General features: G+C 56.0%; 2 protein-coding genes across 2 annotated transcripts in view; one reads left to right on the top strand and one right to left on the bottom strand.

Moving 5' to 3' along the window:
* Window positions 1-2,624, top strand: part of Stk32c (serine/threonine kinase 32C) — a gene marked incomplete at its 5' end in the record, with an annotated part of 101,326 nt that extends 98,702 nt beyond the window's left edge. Inside the window, 2 exon segments of the mRNA XM_013503114.1 lie at window positions 886-953; window positions 1,957-2,624. Coding sequence (XP_013358568.1) covers window positions 886-953; window positions 1,957-2,101 — 213 coding nt within the window.
* A 1,626-nt stretch (window positions 2,625-4,250) lies between these two features.
* Dpysl4 (dihydropyrimidinase-like 4) lies at window positions 4,251-20,460 on the bottom strand. Its single transcript, XM_005402037.2, has 14 exons — window positions 20,266-20,460; window positions 16,443-16,531; window positions 15,675-15,859; window positions 13,704-13,868; window positions 12,289-12,350; window positions 12,103-12,183; window positions 11,378-11,446; window positions 10,897-11,017; window positions 9,417-9,573; window positions 8,974-9,115; window positions 8,141-8,311; window positions 7,513-7,692; window positions 6,317-6,482; window positions 4,251-5,213 (listed from the first exon to the last, which is right to left on the bottom strand). Exons 1-14 carry the CDS (start codon window positions 20,302-20,304, stop codon window positions 5,122-5,124), a joined length of 1,719 nt encoding a protein of 572 aa, XP_005402094.1. The 5' UTR covers window positions 20,305-20,460; the 3' UTR covers window positions 4,251-5,121.
* Window positions 20,461-20,944: the final 484 nt, after the last annotated feature.

The following is a 20,944-nucleotide window of genomic DNA, read 5'->3' as shown; positions in this document are numbered from 1 at the left end:
CCTCTGATCATTCATTATTACCCTACTGAGAGGTACATCCTGGGGGTGCTTCAGGAGAACCTGGTCACCTGGTAGATCCCTGCATCTTTCATCTTGAGCTACTGATTCACTCTCTAAGGTTTTCATCCCTTCTCAGCACTATTTCAAGAATGCTCTAGAATCTCCACCAGCCATCATTTCTTCCAAATTCTGAAGATATGTACCATAGCATATCATAACTTGATGCAGGGGTTCTTGCCAGGAAATGGATTCCAAGCCATGGGAGGAAGTCAGTAGGGATCCCTGCCTGACCTCCTACTCCCTACCTGTACCCCATCTGCAGCCCTCAAAGAGCACTGCTGGACTGGCTGTCCTAGCAGTACATATTGTCCAGGTCCTGCAGCTCTTCCTAGCTGGGCCACCTGCCGCAAGGCCTAGTTATTGTTCTGAGCAAGGCCAGTAGGTGGAGGGAGGTCCTGAGGGGTGAGTGTGCCTTGCAAGGCTCCTGTTGTGGTTGTAACCTGCATTCCACAGGGACAAATCTATTCCTCTCTAGCAAGGCCCAGGGACCATCTGCCACTTAGTACAGGGGTGCCAGGGGTCAGTGATCTCCTGTGTCCTGTCCTCTCCCAAGTTTCAGAGGACAACTTCTCTGTAGGGTCTTGGCCAAAACTCTGCAAGGCTGTGAGTCCAGCCTTCTCTGAAATCCTGCTGCTCTCAGAATTGAACAGTCTTCATTGTGGTCCACGCTTGAGCTGCAAGAAATGTGGGTGGGGAGAGGCATTTGAACACTGCCACAGAGAAAGGAGGTCCTTCAGCAGCCTATGTCCCAGGTGTGCCCTGGGGGTGCGAGTGGAATCTGGGGAACATGCCGCAGAGCTTATTGATGTGCTTTCCTGTCCCCAGGAGAACGATTACCTCCAGGACTGCCTTGATGCCATCCAGCAGGACTTCGTGATTTTTAACAGAGAAAAGTGAGTGTGTATGTGAGTGTGGGGGTTGGGGAAGAGGTGATGGGAGAGTTGATGGGAATAGAGAGGGGAAAATTAGGCCAAGATTTTCTTGGCCACTAAAGCCCGGAGACCCCAGCATCTGTGTGGCATCAGTGGCCTGGGATGCTGGATCCCTGCTCTTTTGGGAAGGCCTAGAAGTGGCCATGGAGGGGAGAGGTTGGAGACCCCTGTACAGACTCCCGCGGGGCACTGCCTGGGTATCCCTTAGTTAGAAATGGGGCCAGTGGCCAGAATCTGGGGGACAGACACTTGGCACATTACTCAGATCAGGGTGGACTCACATCAGCTCCTGCAGCTCACTCATTCACTCTGCAAACCTTTCCTGAGTGTCAGTAGGAATGGGACAGAAAGGCCACAGATGGCTGATGAGGTAGGACAGACCACAGACAGCTAACCTCTGCCTCAGTGAGAGGAGGAAGCACTGTGCAGTGGAGCTGGAGGAGGAGGGGATGGTCCCTGTGCCTGGAGAGGTAGACAACTTCCCCGGGGGAGGCAGCTCTGCGCTAGGCCGGAAGAATGCACAGGATGGTGTAGGGACTAGCTGAGGACACTGGCCCCATCCTGGGGGTCAGAGAACAGGATCAAGAACTATCTTGTTCAAGCTATTGGAAAAGCCTTATTCCAAAATATCTGATCCCTAGAATGGGCACTAAGCCAGGCCTCCCTTCAGCATTCAACTGGGCATGAACTGAAATTCGCCAACCTGCTGCTTCCAGGTCCAGAGACATCCCCATGACCCTCATTCCCCTTGGGCCCCATGGCCCCTCTCAGGCTCCCAGTCATGTCCTGAATGCCCCAGAGTAGGGCTTCTGTCCAGGGAGATGCCTAACACTTGGCCCGCGTGTGGGTACCTCATACCAAGTCCCTGAGAGACACATCCCAGAGTCTCTGCAAGAGCAGCCCTGGGCAGTGGTGCGGCCATCCCTGCACCAGGTGGGCTGCATAGGCACCTGTGTTCCCCCAGGCTGAAGAGGAGCCAGGACCTCACTAACGAGCCTCTTACAGCCCCTGAGACTGGTGATGCAGCAGAGCCCATGGCGGACAGCGAGACGGAGAGTGTGGCCTTGCCTATGTGTGGCTCCATCTGCCCCTCAGGTGGGAGCAGCTAGGCCGCCTGGGTGGTGTCCAAGGGTAGTTGACTCTCAGGCTGCTTTGGAGACTTAGATCTGCCACAGGGAGGAGGCATCAGGGCCAAGGATCTGCCCGAGAGCCTGCCCTCAAGGCTGGCAGGAGCTGTGGAGGGTGGCAGGTGAGCCAAGCTGGCCAGTGCCACCTGGGCCCCAGTTACTTGCAGTGTGGAGGAAGGGATGCCATAGCCCGGCCCTCTGACCACCCGCTGGCAGGTCACAGGGGGCCAGGGGCAGCACGGTGGCACAGAAGCCCTCTGCTCCCTATGGACTCGGCTGTACATAGCACACGGCCTTGTTACCAGGCCCTGCCAAAGCTTGTGCACGAGACTGGGGGTGCGGCTCAGTTCCGCTCCATTCTTGTACATCCGAGGCAGGGGCTGTGGGGTGGGAGTGGGTGGGAAGGCGAAGAATGTTTTCTAGCTACACATTGTTGCGGCAGTTTCTGCTGTGTTTCTGTATAGTTTTCACCTCTGAGAATTACATATGAGAACTGCTCTGTCCAGTGGTCTGTGTGTTCTTTGCCTGTGGTGTGGTGAGGCCCAGTGCCTGCGGTTTTACCTAGAGAAGGCCTGTCCAGACTTGGGCAGCCAGGATGGGGGCCCTGTGGGACAGCTTTTGCTGGACAAAGCCCCACCAAGACCCAGGACTGTGGCCTTGGAGTGACTGCCCTGGTCTTTACATAGCCTGGGGCCACAGGGCTGCTGACGGTAACTTGGAGGTGGGGTGAGGTGGAGGTGACATGAAGCCCAGGAGCCCCCAGTGGTGTCCCACACAGTGCAGCTCCCGCAGGGCTGGACAGCAGCAATCCATGGGCCTCTCACTGCTGCCCTGAGGTTCTGTGGTTAGAATGGCAGTAAGGCAAATGGGCTGCACCCGCTCCAGACTGGCCTGCCCAGGTCTCCTTAGGGGCAATCAGTGTGCCACGCTTGTGGCTCTCCCAGGATAGTGGCCACCCCAGACCTGTGTCTGTGGAGCCAGCTCCACCCCCAGGAAACACTCCACTCCTGCTTGGTGGAGCTATGAAATGACGAAGGGCCGGAATGATCGCAGAATCCTGGAGGAAGAACTGGCTGTGCTTCCAAGTTTCCAGAAGAGCAGGCGGCTGACCAGTGGGAGCTGACCACTGGTTCTGCAGCAAGGCCTGGGCCTCAGCAGCTCAATGTGGTGCACACACAAGGGGGGATGTGACACCCAGTTCACCACCAGGAGGGCAGCATGGTCACAGCCAGGTGACGGCTCCGGCGTGGCCCCAGAGGTGGCTGTGTTCTGGACGAGGGAGAAGTTCAGGGTCTTGTATGAATGAATGTGTAATGCTGAGCATGTTTCAGGAACGATGCTCCTTTCCATGACGCTGGCAGGGATGGGGTGTCATCAGTTCCCTTAATCACCCTCTCAAGAGAGAGGGAGAGAGACACTGACTGGGTGGATACCAGCCTCCATGGACTCTGGTGCCAAGGCCTCACTGACCAAGTACATCTGGACGAAAGGGAACCCAGGAAGGAAGTAGCTGGACACCAGGAGGGCCCTCCTCCATGGGAGCTGCTAAAACCAGTGCTTTGAAGGAGGCCTAATCCAAACCTGACCTGTCAGTGATTGCAGGGGAAGCACGAACACCTGGCAGGGGCCAGAGAGCAGCTGCAGTTAGCCAGAGAGACCCCCTGGGCCGGGAACATCCCACCTGGAGTACACACTAGCCACATCTTTGTGAAAAAGAGGCTGAGGCCAGGCAGCACAGTTCGGACTTCCAGGGTTCTGAGGCTGCTCTGCATCAGGCCAGTGCCAACTGCCCAGGCTGGCCTCGCCCCTCTAGCTACCTTCAGGTGCCCATGGACCTTGCCAGTGGAGCTTTCTGAGGTAGTTTGCAGCCAGACAGCCAGAGTGGGTGTGGGGATCCTCACCGTGACCACCTGGCTGTACATCACAGCCTGCATTCCTGCAGCTCCTCCCACCATTGAGGCCCAGCCTTCCCCGGGCTCCACACAGGCAGAGCTGCACCGCAGGACACGTCTGTGCAAGCCTTTCAGTGACCGTGAGGCCAGGGAAAGTGGTGGCAAAGGGCACCCAGGTCAGCACAGCAACTGCTCAAGGGGGGTGTGTGAGGCGAGGAAGCCAGAGCTGTCCACACACATGGGCTCCTAACCCAGACATCTTTAATTCACCTGACTCACGCTGGGCTGAGACAGTGCCCACCGTCTGGGGTGGCAGCATGCATAGGTTGTTGGCTGGCTACAGTTTCCTCACTGTACAAAACTGCTATGCTAATAAACCTATGGAAATACATATTTTATAGTAAAAGGAGAGCATCTTGGCTAAAGGATCTCGAAACTTCCCTGGAGATGGGCTCCCATGGAAGCTCGGGTTTGGTCCCTGGAAGTGTGTACACGAGTCCCTGCTCAGAAGGGAGCTGACCTACGCTAAGTTCCTGGTGGATCCCTGAAGTCACAGCAGCTCTATGAGGCTGGAAGCTCCACTTGCCCACTCTCTTCCCCATGGCAGGGGGATGAGGTAACAGGCCCCTGAGGGGCAGCTGTGCCTCTGTGCCACAGGGCAGGCAGGTGTGCTTAGGCAGTGATTCCTAATGGGGAGGAGGCAGCACACGAGCCTGGACCCAGCCCCTTGTGGGTTCACAAGTTCAAAGCCCCAGCCAGCTACTCCCATGATCAAGCTCCCAGGGGTTCCCACACCTTAATGGAGGGCCCCTGCCTTCACGCTGGAGCTGACTAGGCATTGGGGCACCTAGCACCCAGGCTGGGGACCACCTGACCTGTCTAGCCTCCTCACCCTGGCAGTGAAATCTCCCCAAATTCAGCCCTCTTGAGGGGGCTCCTCATAATAGGACCTGGGACCCCAAAAGGAGAGCTATGGGGAAGGGAAAGGCAAGGAAGAGCACCTTTCAAAGTAATTTCTACAAAGGAAAGAGCTAACTGAGGTGAGTGGTCTTCACACCACCCGCCAGGTAAGGGTCAGCACCATTGTGCTGGACCCCAAGTCCTGGAAGTCTAGGAAAGAGAGGTGATGTTTGAACGTCCACCAGGGGGCGCCATGATCTTCTGAGCAGTTCGTCTGGCGATGTGATCATCTGCCTGAGACCCTGAAGAAAAGGGAAAGCGGGTGTGGTAAGGAGAATGAAGCACTGTGGAGGTTCCCTTTGATCCAGGAGCGGGAGGCAGGCAGGGCTCCTGCGCCATGAGGTGAGGGCTACAGAGCCCCACCCACGCTCACACAATGTGTACCCAAGACTGCCTTGGCTCCCTAGGGCTGTGGCTGGTAGACCCCGTGGCTGGGCAGGCTCCCCCATCCTTGTGGCGCTTGGACACAGAAAATACACGATGACTCCCTAAGATCTATGGGGCTTGCAGGAACCCTTCTGCCTCATCTCTCTCATGGGTCCGTATGATGGAGAAGGCTCCCCACAACTGCAAGACAGTGTCAGATTCTGAGGAACTTGCCCCTGGTCCTGCGTCCCAAGCATGTGACCAGGGACTACCGGCACTGTCCCAAGCAGGAGAATGAGACAGCATTAGGCTGGTTTGGCCCTCAGCCAAGGGTGGGGAAGGAGAGGGAGAGGTCTGGCTTCAGTTTGCAGGGAGAACCTGGGTCCTCAAGGCTTCTGGCTGCTCCTCAGCTCACAGCCTGCAGGAGGCACAGCAGAGGACCTACCCAGAGGCTGCATTCTGGCCATCAGCACCTCCAGGCCTGTGCCCTCCCAGGCATTTCAGTACACACAGCTCGGACCCATTCCTGAGGCCTCACGGTGACTCAGGCTGGCTGGTCTGGGGGAGCTGGATTCCTATGGAATATGTGAGTCCCCGGAGAGGGGCCCCCTTGCCTGCCATGGAGGCTGAGCACCGCATGCTCAGCCCTGGGCTCAGTGAGAGCCTGCATTCCCAATGTGTTGAGGTGGGGAGTGTACCACGGCAGCTTCAGGGCAGGAAGGGACTCCCCAGCTTGTGCTCACACTGCTTTGCCCCTCCCAAGGCCCCGCATTAGCATGTCCAGCACTCCCCAGCCCCTACCCTGGTAGCTGCCATGTGCAGACACAGGTATGGGCAGCCCTGCTGCCTTCAACAAACTCGGTAACACTCAGGCACACACTGGGCCCTGGTGCCTGAGGCCTGGTAGCCCCAAACAGGCTCCCTACACCTCAGAATCTGGCAGCAGAGCCTCTGAACCTGCGCTTCAGGCTCAACTCACCAGATAGGCTGAACCCCGACTGGTGCAGGTTGCGCACAGGTGGCACTGAGATCTTGCCTGGGCAGGACGCACGGGCCTGGGTGCCGCTCCCCGGCTTGGCAGGTACCATTACCTCATGGACCGGCCCATCATAGAGGCCTCGGGGCACGCCATGGATCTCTGCCAGCTGTGGGCCAGGAAGGCTGGGTGTGAGGGGACTGAGCCACCAGTACCTGGAGGGCAGCACCCCTGCCTGAAAGGCGTGCTGTCCTCTGTACCCCTACCCTACCCAGCTCAGGAGTACCAGGCTCACCTCCAACAGTGCACCCATACAACCCAGACACACAGGCCTCCGTCCTTGAAGTTCCCTCTCTCTGTACACACACCTGCTCCCCCACCTCTATATCTACAGACTTGTGCACGCACCCCCTCCCTGCAGCTTCCGTGCTCATGTACACGCACACAGCTGCAACCTCGGCAGCAGAAGCAAAGCATTTTCCAGGAACCCCAGGAAGCCGTGACACCCCACCCCTCAGGAGGCAGGGCGATGGGAGATGTGCCCTGGGCCCGGACCAGTGCCTTGCCCTGAGCGCCTCTCCACTCAAACCCTGGGGGAGGAGGTAGCATCCCAGGGTCAGATCTGGGCCTGCACCTCCGAGGGCTCTGACAGCCTTGACGGTTGTGTCTTTGCAAGTTAGCAGGGATGCCACTCTCCTGGGATGGGAGAAAACAGTGCAAGACCCTACCCCAGGAACCCCCCCCCTCAGCCATGCTCAATGCCGGCACACCCCAGAGTTCCACACCCCCTGAACACCTAAAGCAGAGCTGGGATAAAGTTCACTAGTGTGTGCAGTGACAGTTACAGTGTCCTGTGCATGGGTATCTGTGTGTGTGTAAGGTGTGTGTGAGAGAAGCACCAGTGGCTGGGGCAGACACGTGCTAGACAGAGATGTACATGGACTGGCGGGAGGGGGAAGTAAGCTGGCAGCTGACCATGGGACACAGAAGATCTCTGGCCATAGATGGCCTCCTTGCCCTCTTCCTTACATCAGGCTCTGCCCCACTTACAGCCAACAGGCCCAGGGCAAGCAATGGGCACCACTCGGGTCCAGGGCCAGGCTGGCCAGGAGCAAACCTCACACTGAGGGGCTCCTGGAACCTGGACTGAGGACTGCACACCCACCCACCCACAAGAGCCCTGCAGGCCCAACCCCTACTCTGTTGCGGGCCTTTATCCTCTTGTAGACAAAATCTGGGAATGTCTTCCGAGGAATGAAGCGGCCAGACCCGGGGACAGCAGACAGATTCCCATCCTCCAGCACGACTCTGCCTTGGCTGATGACCACCGTAGGGGCTCCTCGGCACTCGACTCCTTCAAAAATGTTGTACTCCACATTCTGGGGAGAGAGGCCTGTGGGTCTAGTGTCCTTCAGTCCTGCCCTATTCAGCCACCAGAGCACTTCTGGGGTGAAGGGAGCCTGTGTGTGCTGGTCCAAGAGCAGCAACAAGATGCAACTGATGCAGACTGGCAGGTATTGAGAAGCAACAGCCCCTCACCCTCTAGGTATCTGAGTCACATGGTTTTTACAGGGAGCTTGGGCAGCAGCAAACATGAGTACCCACCCCTGCCCCGGCAGGCACAGCTCCTCTGCCCAGTGTCCTCCTCTGTATGATGGGATGACCAGCCTCACCACACACCTCTCAGGGAAGCAGGCAGGTGAGATGGCTGGGCCAGAGACAGGTAGGCTGCTGGGTCATGTTGGGGGGAATGCAGTCTCCATCCCTGGAACTGCCCTGGGAAAGCGCCTTGGATCCCAGCATGGGAGAGGGTTTGGGCCTTCTTACCACATTGTGGGTCTTGGCAGAGATGATCTTTGTGGCCCTGGGATTCCAGATAACCAGGTCAGCATCGGAGCCCACAGCTACTCGCCCCTTCCTTGGGTAAAAATTGAAGATTTTGGCAGCATTTGTACTGGTCACCGCAACAAATTCATTCTCGTCCATTTTCCCGGAGGCCTGAGAATCAAGAAGGCCAGCTGAGGGGAGAACTGGGTCTGGTGTCCTATGAATGTCACGAAGGTACCCCAGGCAACTGGGGCCAGCTGGGGACTCAACACAGCCTCCTTGCTATGGCAACGCCCCAGGCTCAGCCCAGGCCGGGGCACCACTGTGCTGTGACAGGCAAGCCAGCTGGTGTGATCATTCCGGGGATGAAGGCTCACTTCTGGGCTCATTTTGTGGGTAAATGGCGAGGCTTTGATAACAATGTCAGTGTTCCTTGAAGGACCATGACAGTCTCCCTGTGGGGCAGCAGATGAGGTAAGTGCTCACAGAAGGGGCAGGACACAGGGAAGGATGACCGAAGACAAGGGACCTGCTCTTCCCTGAGTGTATAAATACATTTTTTTAAAAAAATAATTTTTAATTGACAATAATGTACATATTTATGGGGTACAAGGTAACATTTTGATACATGTACACGATGTTAAAATCTGTAGGGAAGGTAGAAGGTTAATGGCTGCCCCACAGTCAGCTGTCTTGCCTGGAGGGTTCAGACAGAGTATCTCCAGGCCCTGCAGAGCAGAGTGGGATGGGGCCCAACCTCTTATCTCAACAGTGTTTCTGGCTGTCAAGGGCCCCCCTCAGAATGCCACAGACAGCCCCAGGCCCGGACTCACCACGCACTTCTCCCAGACCACAGACATGCGCTCCTCAACACCATTGGTGCCCTCGGGGATCAGTGTGAAGTTGTCTTTACCAACCGCCTTCTGGGCAGTAGTGAAGGTACAGTGGGCGCTGCCTGTCACCTGGAGGTCCCCACTGGAAATAAGACAGGGTCAGAAGAGCCCACGGGACCTGGCCCTCCGCAGCAAGCAGCACGGCCACATGGCTGCCTGAGTGGTCCTGATGCAGAGCAGGGGAAGGCATGGACAGGCTGCGAGGGGCCAAGAGTGAGGTGACAGCTGCTGTGTGCAAAGCCCCAGCTGGAACCAAAGGGCTCCATACCTCCCCCACCGTCTACCACTTTGCGGGACCCCTGGGCTCATATGAAAGAGATGCACTGTGGTGGGCAGGCGTGGAGCCCACATACTGGCCTGGGCTTCTGTGGGTGGCTGCTCACCTGGACAGCAGGGAGGTAAGGTGGTCTGCAGTGGTGGGGTCCGGGTTGATGGGGGGCGAGGTGACAAAGGCTGCAGCCTTTGCCCAGTTCTTGCTCCAGTAGTGTGAGCCGTCAGCACCCAGGCTGGCAGTGATGGGCTCCCCAAACACGACCACTCCTGCAGGGAGCAAGACTCGTGACAAGTGCCCCCTGCCAGTCTGTACACTTCCAGAGACCAGAGCACTGCCATTGCTCACAACCCCTATGACCTGTTGCTTTCCTTGTCTTCCCTTCTGGGACCCTGGCCAGGAGGCCAGATATCAGCCCTAGGGGTCCTTTGGGGCAGGGTCTGCAGTGGCTAACAGTGAGTTTTCTCCATACTCCTGGGCGCTGACACCCCAGCTGACCACAGTGGGCCAGCAGGCCGAGTGAGAAGTAATGCCCACCCAGCCCGCCACAGCCTGTCCATGTCCCCTGGCCAGGGCTTCAGTCAAGGGCTCTGGCTCCAGGTTGAGGTGGTTCCCACCAGTGATCAAGAAAGAAATGCCAAGTTCAGTGTGGTGGGGGTGCCCTGGCAGAGCCACCGTGCTGCAGGGCGGCTTGTGGGTGCAGAAGGGAGGCCCCTAGGCTAGCCCCTGCAGAGCTGCTCACCCTGTGCCTAGTAAAGCCATGTACCCTCTCCCTCTTAACGGAGTGAGTTTCTGTTTCAATCCTCGATGAAGAGAACAGGTCCAGGTGTACATGCACACCCACTCCAGGGCCCGCCAAAGCCTCAGGGCAGATCCAGGAAATGAGTTCTTTTTATGAGACTCATGAGACAGGGAAATAAACACCACATTCTCAGTCCTTCTTGCAGATGCTACCTCTTTTATCCACCATCTGGTCCTCCGCCCCTTCTCTGGGTTCTCTTCAGTGGTTTCTGTTGGGACCTTCATGGTCCAGCCCCTGCTGGGTGAGCTGTGGGTGCCCACCTGCCAGGCTTCTGTGCTGTCTCCAGCTGGGCAGGTGTTCTGTGGGCAGGGAGCACCCCAGCCTTGGGGTACAAGGTACACCCCAGATCTTGATGTATAACAAATGTTAATGTGGGGACCTTCTGGGGAACTAGAAACTGCTCTCTCTTAGACAGACAGACAGATGGACACATGCGTTCAGCATAATTCTGTCCCTCACTCCCATGGAAACAGATGAATAGGGCGTATGGTTTTCTGCAAGGCTCCCTGATGGGAAGCTGCTGCTCCAACAAGGCTGAAGACTTGGGTCCAGCCCCTGCCCCTCCGGGAGACTCAGGGCTCCTGTATCCCCCTTGGGCTGCACTTCTGGTGCAACCTCAGCAGGAGATACCCCAGGAAGAGGGCAGGCCAGGCCACAGGCTTTCTTCTGTCAGGCCTGTCCTCCTCACCCGCTTCACCACCTGAGGGCCCTTGAACCAGCCAGTCGGTCCCCCAAGAGGCTGAGACTATGCCCTCAATTCAGCATGCTGGGAGGAGGGCTGGGCACTCACCCCTGCGCTTGGCTTGGGCAACCACGTCAGCTGCACCCTTGCTCATCACCTTGGTGACGTACAGCGGGCAGTTGGCCTGCTTGGCGATGGTGACAGCGCGGTACACAGCCTCAGCCTCTACCTGGGGATGGGTGGGGCGAATGAGCAGCCAAGCCACAAGAGGGCCCTGGGTTGGCCACAGATCACCCAAGAGATTCTGGGCCTAGCGAGTCTCCCCTGGGTTCAGGGCCCAGCGAAGGCCTGCCCACACTGTCTTCTCAGCTTCAGGGAAAGGCCACAGCATAAACAGCGCTTATAGGAAACGTGTGCTCAGCAGGGGACGCTGCTGGTATCTGCCCCCCAGATGAGGGTGGGGTAAGTACAGCGCTGCCCAGATCACAAAACCAGGATGAAGCACAGCCTGGCCCCAGGTGGTGATGCCAGGCTGGGGGTGAATTTGGCCGCAGGGGCATTCCTGCACTCTGGGCAGCCACAGACTTACCTCCTCAGGGTGGCTGAGCACATGGCCCTCAGGGCCAGTAATGCCTCGCTCCAGCAGCCGCTTCTGCTCCTAAATAAACCAACAGGATGCCTTGCTCCAGCCCAAAAGGGTGCCAGAACCCTGGATGTGAAGTCCACGGCTGGCAGGTCCTGCTTTTGGAGTGGAGTCCTGGGCCACCAGGACACATCCCCAACATTGCCCAGCCATGACAAACTCACAGAGGAAGGGGTGCCTTTGGATGCTTCAGCTAAAGGGGACCCTCTGGCCGGGGATCATGCTGTCCTACCTCACAGCCCCAGGACTACCTGGGGTGAGTTTGAAGAACACAGATGCTAAGCCAACACCAGGTCACTGGCGGGAAGGGAAATGAGGCTTAAGCACGTGGGAGAAGTCCTAACTCAAGAGGGCCTCAATCCCCAGGGCCAAGCCTGGGGTACTGGGAAATTCCCAGTCCTGGGCCCTCAGCAATGAGGTGGTGCTGGGGTATTTTAATAAGAAGTGTGGTGATTATAGAAAAATCTGTATTGTGGCTTCAAAGGCTGCCAGGATCCCCAATTCATTTGACTTTTTATCCTGGGCAAGAAGTTATGTACAGTAATACACTTAATATTCCCTCCCTCAAGTTTATAAGGTTATGTGCTCCCACTGAGTATTATCCAGATCCACCCCTCACCCCCAGCCCCCCAGGAACGCACCCCCCCCAGGCAGTGCCATCCCTGCAGTACCTCCTCCACGATGTCCCCATTCTCTGCGTGCACCTGGGCCAAGGCTCCCAGGTCACGGATGATACTGAAGATCTCATACATCTGGGAAGAGAAATGGACAGGAGCCCAAGTCTGTAGGGCCACATCTGCTCCAGAAGTGGCCTAAAACACTACTGCTTGTTCCCTTTTCTCTGTACCTGCCCTTACCTGGCCATCAGTACACTGGCACCTGTCCTTGTATGCCATGAAGACTAGGAAGGAATTCACACCTGGAGGAGAGGAAGGAGAGGGTCAGACAATCCAAGGAGCCTCTGCTGCTCGCCACTTTCCAGAGGTATCCAGAGCCGAGGGGTTGTGCCAAATGGCATAGCCACCCTGCACTGCAGGCATATCCCTCCCCACACCTATAAATAAGATGGCCCACATGGATGGAATAGGCTATTCCTGCCTGCTCCTTATACACTGGGTTCAGGACCCATTGCTCACCCAGTGGCAGAGGCAGGTGAGAACCCCTCACACCTGTCTAAAAGACTTCCACCCTTGCTAGAGACAGAGCATAGTGACAGGTTTGCTGTCTGAGCGCCAGCAACTCTCTGCAGTAAATACAGCCCAACCTGATACACTAGGGGAGACTCATGTGGGGCATCTACTGTGTCATCTGCACACAGGGCCTCAGAGTCCTGCTATGTCATGCTCCAGCTTATGATACATGCTCACAGGACATGCTGTGAGGGATAGGCAGATCTCAGGACTGGGCTCCTGAGGCAAGCAGAAGGAACAGCAGAGTAGAATCAGGAAGAGGGCTGAGATCTCCTGTCTCCTGGACAGCCAGAGCCCACCCATCCTGGGCCTGGGACCTATGTGGGTCTCACTGAGGCCTGAAGGCAGCTTCAACCTGCCCATATTTCAAACCCATGCAGCCCACGGCCTCTTTTCTCACTGGGTCAAAAGTGCTGATGTGATAAGCTAATGAACACTGTGGGGAAGCTAAGTCACCCTATGCTGTCTGAGAAACCCGCCCAGTTGATGACCTGCACGTGACTTGGAGTTTGGGACTTGCTCTGGAGTATCCGGTGGAGGCTGCTGTAATATCATCTAGTGAACATAGGACGAATGGCCCATACCTGGCATTACCCAGGGAGGGTGAAGGGGGCTGTGCAGGTGCCTGGCTTTTATCTCTGCTTAGAGACCCTATGCTGCAGCCTCCCAAGTCCGGTTAAGAGCAGCATAGCGGCAGCGCTGCTCCCTGGAGTGAGGCCCCAAAACCAACAGGCAAGAGAGGTGCAGGGTCCTGAGTTCCAAAGGCCACTACTGGAGGACTGTCACTCTTTGGGAACTGGAGACCCCAAAAGATGGCCTTTTTGAAACCTCTTCCTTCTTCAGCTCTCCGAGTGAGTGAGATGACCTAGTCTAAAGCCTTTGAGAGCAGAACTGACTTTAAGTGATTTTTCTTCAACTTCTACTCAATTCCCAGACACCAGCTCTTGGGCTGAGGTCAGTACAGTCCACAAGGATACAGGGGTCAGGGCAGGAACCACTCCCCCTGCCAACATGCAGGCAGGGAAGCCAAACCTCCCACCTCCCACCATCTCTCAGGCCAGGTCACAGGAGCCCCTGCTCACCCTTGTCCTTGACCAGGGCCTCCAGCTCCTCCTTGATGCTCTCATGCCAGCGGGGGATGTCCACGTGCAGGGAATAGTCACAACAGGCCATGCTGTCTGCTTTCTCCCGCCACTGCTCATAGGCTGCCAACAGGCTCACACCCGTGTCGGGGAACACGTGGTCCACTACGGGGGGGCAGGGGGCAGCATGGTCAGCCAGGCTCCCCACCTGCTAACTGATCCCACCATTGCCTCCAAGGAAGATTTGGTTTCATGTTCTCAGGAGACCAGAAAACATCTGAGGACAGTGCAGCAGGGGAACCTAGTCCTTCTGCTTTGTTCAAGGCATCCTCCATCCCACATCTACCAGCCTCCCTCTGGGCAGCAGGGTGAGAGAGGAGCCCAAGTTCAAACCACCTTGCTCCCAAAGTACCTGGTGCACCCCAAGTAGTGGTGGCAGCTGGGGCCTTTGTCTACCTCTAGCGCAGGCGAGGCACCACAGGGCCAAGTGGAGCAGCACGCTGCTCACTGTGTTGGCTCCACAGTGCTGTGGTATCCAGACTACACCCAGCACTGAGCTGGTTTCCTGTGAGCCTCAAGGACTCCACACCTCAGAGGGTGCCATCCTACCTTGGTACACAGCTTCTGTGCTGTCATCCTTGCCTGCTCCCTGGCCTCTCCTTGGATGGACCAGGAGAGAGCTCAGAGTGGGGCAGTGCAAATGGAAGATGCGCCCCACCCCCGGGGAACAGGCTTTGCTTCTGTCCTGTGCATCCCTCACACGAGCCCCATTTGGCCCAGGGCTTAGGTCATGAGCCAGGACCCCCTGGAGGTGGGTGCCTACCACTCGCTGAGCCATTCACAGCTTCAGCCTCACACCTCTGGCATCTCTATGTCCTCCTGGAGACACCTCAGAGCCTAGGGCAGGTGACATCAACAGTGCAGCTATCCTACCTGCCTGGCCACACAGGGAGCACGTGAATAGTGGTGGCCTGAGGTAGCCAGCCTCTCAGTCAAGCTACAAGATGGCCTGCTGCTGGTTTTCTGTTGCTTCTTGCTTAGTAAAACAAACCAAATTGTGACTGTAGCAATGGGTGAATGTCACCTGTGAAGTGCCCCAAGTTCTCAGGATTGCCCTCCCTGGCAGTAGCAGTGACAGCATTTACTCTGTGTCAGGCACAGGAAGAGCTGTGTGAGTTAACTCCCTTAATCCTCTTGACCCTGTAAGGAAAGGGCTCTTGCCAGGTCATACAGGTAATGGGGGCTGGGTGAGAGACCTGCCGTCACACAGCAGGAAGACAGGCACACAGGGTGCCAGGCTTCAGCAAGGCTCCTTAGACCTCTGTTGAGACATCTGCGCTCAGTACTGCTGAGCCAATGGCATTCAAGGCTCCTGTGAGGGAATGGGCTGGGCTCTGGGGCCTCACCCTGGCTTCTGTACTTGCCACGTGCAAGTTCCCAGGGACCAGTGAACTGACCTCAGAAACAGGGCTCCTCTGCTGATCTTAGGGGGTTTTAGATGAGCACCCGGGAGCCAAGGCCTGTCAGGACAGAGCCAGGCCTGCCACACATAGCTCTAAGGAAATGGGAATTCTGGATGTTATGGAATAATAATAAGCATTGCTGTGATTTTTTTTCCTAAAAATAACAGCCTCCATCTTTAACTGTTCTTAACACGGGCAGGAAATTTCTGCAAATCAAATCAATGCTGTTCCTCATCCAAGGCACTTGGGTTTTCTACACCCTAGTCCTTGGCCAGCTTCCAGTTTCCCAGGAAGTAATAATGGGCTCACATCCATTTGCTACACAGAAATCCCAGAAGCATTCCGGAGCTGGCCAGAATGACCCAAAATGACCCAGAATGAGACAGATAACAAAATGAGATTGAGATACATGGAAAAAACCTGAGAAAAACACCATGATGTAACAACACTTGCTATAACACACAAGTGGGGAGGTGCTTCTCCTGAGAAGTGGGGCCCAGACACTCACATATCATGGTGGTCCCTCCTGCCAAGGCAGCCTTTGTTCCCTGACAGAAGTCATCAGCTGGGGTCATGCCCAGGACAGGTATCTGTAGCCTTGTGTGGACATCAACCCCTCCAGGCAGGACCATCAGGCCATGAGCATCAATGGTTTTGATACCCCCAGGGACGATGAGGTTTTCTCCGATCTGTCTGAAAGCAATGAGAGGAGATTCCACTGTACATGGAGAGCCCAGATCAGATCACAAGTACGTTCCTGAGCCACACAGCAGCCTTGAGAGGCGTGCATTTGGGCTCCTGCCCTTGAGGAAAGGGGATACTTGCTTGCCCAGCTCCTCCAGAGGCCAGAGAATAAAACATGAAAGGCCCAACTCTACACAATTATTATTTCCCTTCTGGCTTCCCACAAGAGTTTCTACTTGCTAACCTACTGATCGAGGTTGGAGTCCCTTGACAGATACAGCAGAGGAACAGATAGTCACTGGGTATTTATGAAGCACACACTGTGAGCTCGGTGTCTTACTATGTGCTGTAATAACACAAAGAAATATGGAAGCCATTGTGCTGTTTCCAGAGAACTCATGATTAGCTGGAGAGACTTTCATCATCTAAGCCATGGGGTGAATCATCGGCACCCATCTCACTGTTTCCAGGGAGAAGGGTTTAAAAAAAAAGAAAGCATTTACATGACTTTCACTCAAAAGTGAACTGCCTGGATACCATGTCATCGACATGCACATATATGATCCATTAAGATTTTTTGGTGGAAACTTACTTAATCAAACCATCTTCCACATACAAATCAGCATAAAAGGACTGGTCATCATTCACGATCTTCCCACCTTTGATCAGAAGCCGGTCACTCTAGTGGAAACAAAAACGGACACTTTCTCCAGACTGAGTACCTCAACATCTTTAGTGCAACTCCCTCTGCTGGAATTAGGACTGAAACATCTTAACAGATAGACACAATAGCAGATGTAAAAACAAACTCAAATGCCTGCACCTGTTTGCCTTAACTGTTTAGTGTACCCCAAAATGGGGTGCTCAGAAGCAGCTGCCAGGCTGAGGTGACCCTGTATGACCCCACACAGCCCGGAAACCAACTGCTCCAGCAAGCTGTCCTCACTGCAGGCACAGGGAACAAGGGGACCCCAGGGCAAAGCCAAGGCTGGTGAAAGTGTAGTGACTCTATTTAAATAGTCTCACACCCTTAGAGGCCCTGCATCCACCTGTGCTGAAGAGGCGAGGCTGACAGAACTGGGCTTCTGGTCCACCAGAAGATGCAGGCTTATATTGGTACAAGAGTGCAAGGTAGAGCAGTGCCCCAGTGGACTTGTTCCCCACTCCAGGAGGAGACTGCACCGCAGTGGGGGGGAGACAGATGGGAGCAACAGAGCACGTGCACATGATCATCACACTGTGACAAATGCAAGGAGCACAAAGAGAGCAACGTGATGAAACACAAGAGAGACAGTAAGGCCGCCTCAGAGATCGTGAAGGGCCTTTTGAGGGGCTGTAACTGGAGACTCGTGTGTGTGTGTGTGTGTGTGTGTGTGTGTGTGTGTGTGTGTGTATGTGTGTGTGAGAGAGAGACAGACAGACAGAGACAGAGAGAGAATTGTGTGTATGGGGAGGTGCTTCTGTTCCACCAGGACACTGCAAGCCTATAATGGTATAGGAGGTGCAGGGTAAAGCAGTGTTTTCCAGGGCAGGAAGCAACCTATGCAAGAGCCCTGGGAGAGGAAAGATCTTGAGTTGATATCAGACCCCAGAAGAGACTGGGGGCTGGAAACTTACAGAGCTGGACGGGGTGACTTGTGCAATGATCAGGGAGGCAATGGGTTGACACTTGGAACTACAAGCAGATTTTGATCATCATCTGTTTGATGAGATCATCTCCACTGCTGGGTAAAAGGTAGACTGTAATGTTGAATGAGGGAGACAAGGTTGCTGCCTGGATAATTTCTGAGATTGTCCAGATGAGATGAGAAGCCTGAGCCAGTGTTATAGGGGAAGGCAAAGAGGAATGGAGTTTGACAGGGACTGGGAGTGAGGCGGGCAGGACTTGCTGAGGGACAGGCCATAGGGGTGAAGGAAGAAATCGGGGTGACTGCAGGTTCTGGCAATACTACCAGTACCCCAAGTAGGTGAACAATGTGACCCTGAGCAAAGCTAGCTCTTTGTAGGTGAATCTTGGTAGCATTAGAAACATTCTAATGTTTAGCAGCCATGAAACAAGTTCTAAGAATTCTACCAAATGGCCAGGAAGAGTTAGACAGAAAGTGGGTGTCACTACCAGGACTGCGCACAGCCATCAGAGATGATGATTGTACCCCAGTGGAGAAGAGCAGAAACAAAAAGTACCAGAACAGGGAATGGAATTATGGAAGTGATAAAATTTTGTAGGCCTTTCCCTTCTATGATCCCACAACTTGCCCAGGGTTCCCATGATCTTCCCACTCCCCTACACACACGCAAAGGCCAGGGCTCCAGCCCTAACTCTGGCTCTTTTCAAGAGTCTGAGGTCAAGAGAATGAAACTGAGAATGTAATACCTAGTACTCTATGAGGCTGAGAGGTTAAAGGCTCTACCGACATTGCTCACTTTTTAAAAAATTGACATCTGTTTGGGCTAAACTTTCAGAATTCTATTGATTAAAAGTTAAACCACTATCAAGTAGTTCACAAAAGGGTTGGCCAGCCATGCTCCAGGCCAAATTCAGCCTTCTGCCTGTTTATATAGCCTGGAGCCACAGATGGTTTTTGCTGTCCTTGTTGTTGCTATTTTGTTTTTTGTAGTACTAGGGATCAAATTCAGGAACTCTTTATCACTGAGCAATATTCCCCAGCCCTTTTTAAATGATTTTATTTGGGGATGGAGTCTTGCTTAGTTGACCAGGCTGTCCTCAAACACGACCTTCCTACCTCTATCTCCTGAGTAGATGTTTCATATTGGATGAAAAAACAATCAAAAGAATATGTCATGACTCATAAACATTTTATGAAATTCACAGTTCAGTGTCTACAGCTGAAGCATCAGTGCAACACAGCCATGTCCATGAATGTCTGAACCAGTACTGCACAGGTGTGACAGATACACTGGGGTCCACAAACCTGTAAATACTATCTGGCCCATTATGGAGTTTGCTGACCGTGGAGTTTCCATGACATTGCTGGTTCCCAGATGTCAGCCTCTCCCTACAAAGTCCCTTAGGTGCCCACTGCCCACCCTCATTGAGCCCTAGCCCTATCCTGTGCTTATCACAGCCATCAGGGCTCCACAGCCAGAATTTAGGCAAGGCTTCTGCCTGTGGCCATGCCCCATTCATGTCCACTGGACCACTTCCAGATCATTCTCAGTAAATCCTAAGGAAGCCCAGCCAGAAAGAGGAAAGCTTGAGACTAGAAGACACTTGTGGCCTAGGGTCTCTGTTCATGTGCCCAGTTTTCAGGCACCAGAACTCGGATTCTGGGGTCTTCCCTGAATTTGGAACCCGGAGAGAAGGTGCTGGGCTATGGTGGATGCTCTTCTCAGAGGCCCCATCAGGATGGGGTGAAATTTGTGATAGTCCGGCCACCCTCCTCAAGGACACCACTGCCTTGCCCACCCGAAGGTCCTCCTGCCACCCTCAGGCTCCACCCCCACCCCGTGCCAGGGGGCTGCCGGACTCCTTCCTCAGACTAGACCCGAAGAGCTGTGTTTGGTCTTGCGGCAGGAGCCCCTTCTGTTCCGGTAAGGGAGGGGCGCTTCCTCTTCGAGTTCCTCAGGAAGGACTGAACCCCCAAAAGGCTGGGGGGTTGTGCCTGAGTAGGCTCCCCAGTCCTTCTGCTGAGGACAAGCCCAGAGTTGGACCTGAGACCCCTCAGACTCCCCGCCACGGTGCAGCAGACACCTCCCTTCCCTTCGTCCCTCGCTTCCCACCCAGTCCTCAGTGGGGAAGCTTTGTTTCCTGGCAGGGCTGCGTGGCCAGTCTGACCTCCCGAACACGGGGTGCTGATTTATTGGGACGGGGGTCTCTCCTCTCGAAGGCTCAGGCTGCAGGGATGCAGGTCTGTGGTCAGTGAGTGCTTGCCTCCCTTGGAGTCTCCCAACCCGGCTTTGGGGAGGGGTTCGGGGCCAACCAGGGGCTCCTGGTGGAGAGGCCAGGGCTAAATCGCTTTGTCTCGGACAAAGAGCTCCAGGAGCCTAAGCGGCGTGTCGAAGGGGCGGGCGGCCTGAGCCGGGAAGGTAAGGCATCCGGCGCCCCGAGCCCGGCGGTCAACAAAGGCCGCGTCTGCCCGCCGCCCCTGAAGCCAGCAGCCCAGGCCGGGTCAGGCCGGACAGGAGGAGAGGCACCTGAGCTTCGGCAAGGAGGCGCTCGCGGCTCCAGGCCCTCCCCGAGAGCAGTGCAGACTGACTCCGGGGCCTGCAGGCCGCTGCGCACCGGGGTCCGGGGCGGCCTCACGGGCACTCTGGGCCGCCCGCAGCGCGAAGGAACCGAGAGAAGGGCCAGCGCCGGGGCCGGGCTTGCGGGGGGGACGCTACCCGCAGGCAGGGCCGGGGGTCCGCCTGGCGTGAAGGCCACTCCGGGCGGTGGGCAGGGGGCGTGGGCTCACCGTGATCCGGGGGATGCTCTTCTTGCCCTGAAAGGACATTCTGCTTCGCGGGCAGGCCCGGGGCTGTCAGGGGCGGCGCGGGAGCGGGCGAGCGGGCGGGGACACGCGCTGAGCCCGGCGTGTGCGTGGGGCGCTAGGCGCCAGAGTGCGAGCGAGCGGGAGGGCGTAAGACTCCCGGCCCCGCCCCCGCTTATTTGCACTCAGGCCCCTCCCCACCATCGCTCATTTGCATTCAGGCCCCGCCCCGTGCCAGCTTCTCCCAGCCTCCCCACGCTGAGGCTAGACCGATTCTGGCACCCCTGCCCGCGCGCACGCGGAGTGGGAAGTGGGAGGATGCAACCTGTCTCTGAAGACGGCTGAGGAGGTTGGGTCCAGCAAAAGAAAGCGGTCAGACAACGTCCTGCTCGGCCCCGCCCGCGCCCTCCCCCGCAATGACTCGAAGCACCCAGGATCTGGAGCTGGAACTACTGTATTCTTGCTTCCCGGGTTCCGCGGTGTGGGAACCGACTCCGTTCAGGACGTTGTCTCTGGCCAAAGCCAGGCTCCTCCGGGAATGCCGGGGCTGGAGCGCGAGCGCGGGGCAGTGTCCTGAGAGCTGCACCAGGCTTGGCGACCTCTCCCGGGGGCGATTCCAAGGGCGGCTGCGCAAAGCCGGCAGCAGGAGGGAGAGAACAAGGTG

This window comes from Chinchilla lanigera, unplaced genomic scaffold (assembly GCF_000276665.1).
Source record: "Chinchilla lanigera isolate Chin_1 unplaced genomic scaffold, ChiLan1.0 scaffold00076, whole genome shotgun sequence".
Classification (NCBI taxonomy): Eukaryota; Metazoa; Chordata; class Mammalia; order Rodentia; family Chinchillidae; genus Chinchilla; species Chinchilla lanigera.
This window is presented reverse-complemented; position numbering and strand designations above follow the sequence as displayed.

Coding starts and splice junctions, on each gene's coding strand:
- Dpysl4 (XM_005402037.2), bottom strand. CDS start 20,304: ATGTCCTTTCAGGGCAAGAAGAGCATCCCCCGGATCACG. Junction 7,693..8,140: donor CTGCCAAGACCCACAATGTG/GTAAGAAGGCCC, acceptor CTCTCTCCCCAG/AATGTGGAGTACAACATTTT. Junction 5,214..6,316: donor GTCGGGGTTCAGCCTATCTG/GTGAGTTGAGCC, acceptor CCTTTTCTTCAG/GGTCTCAGGCAGATGATCAC.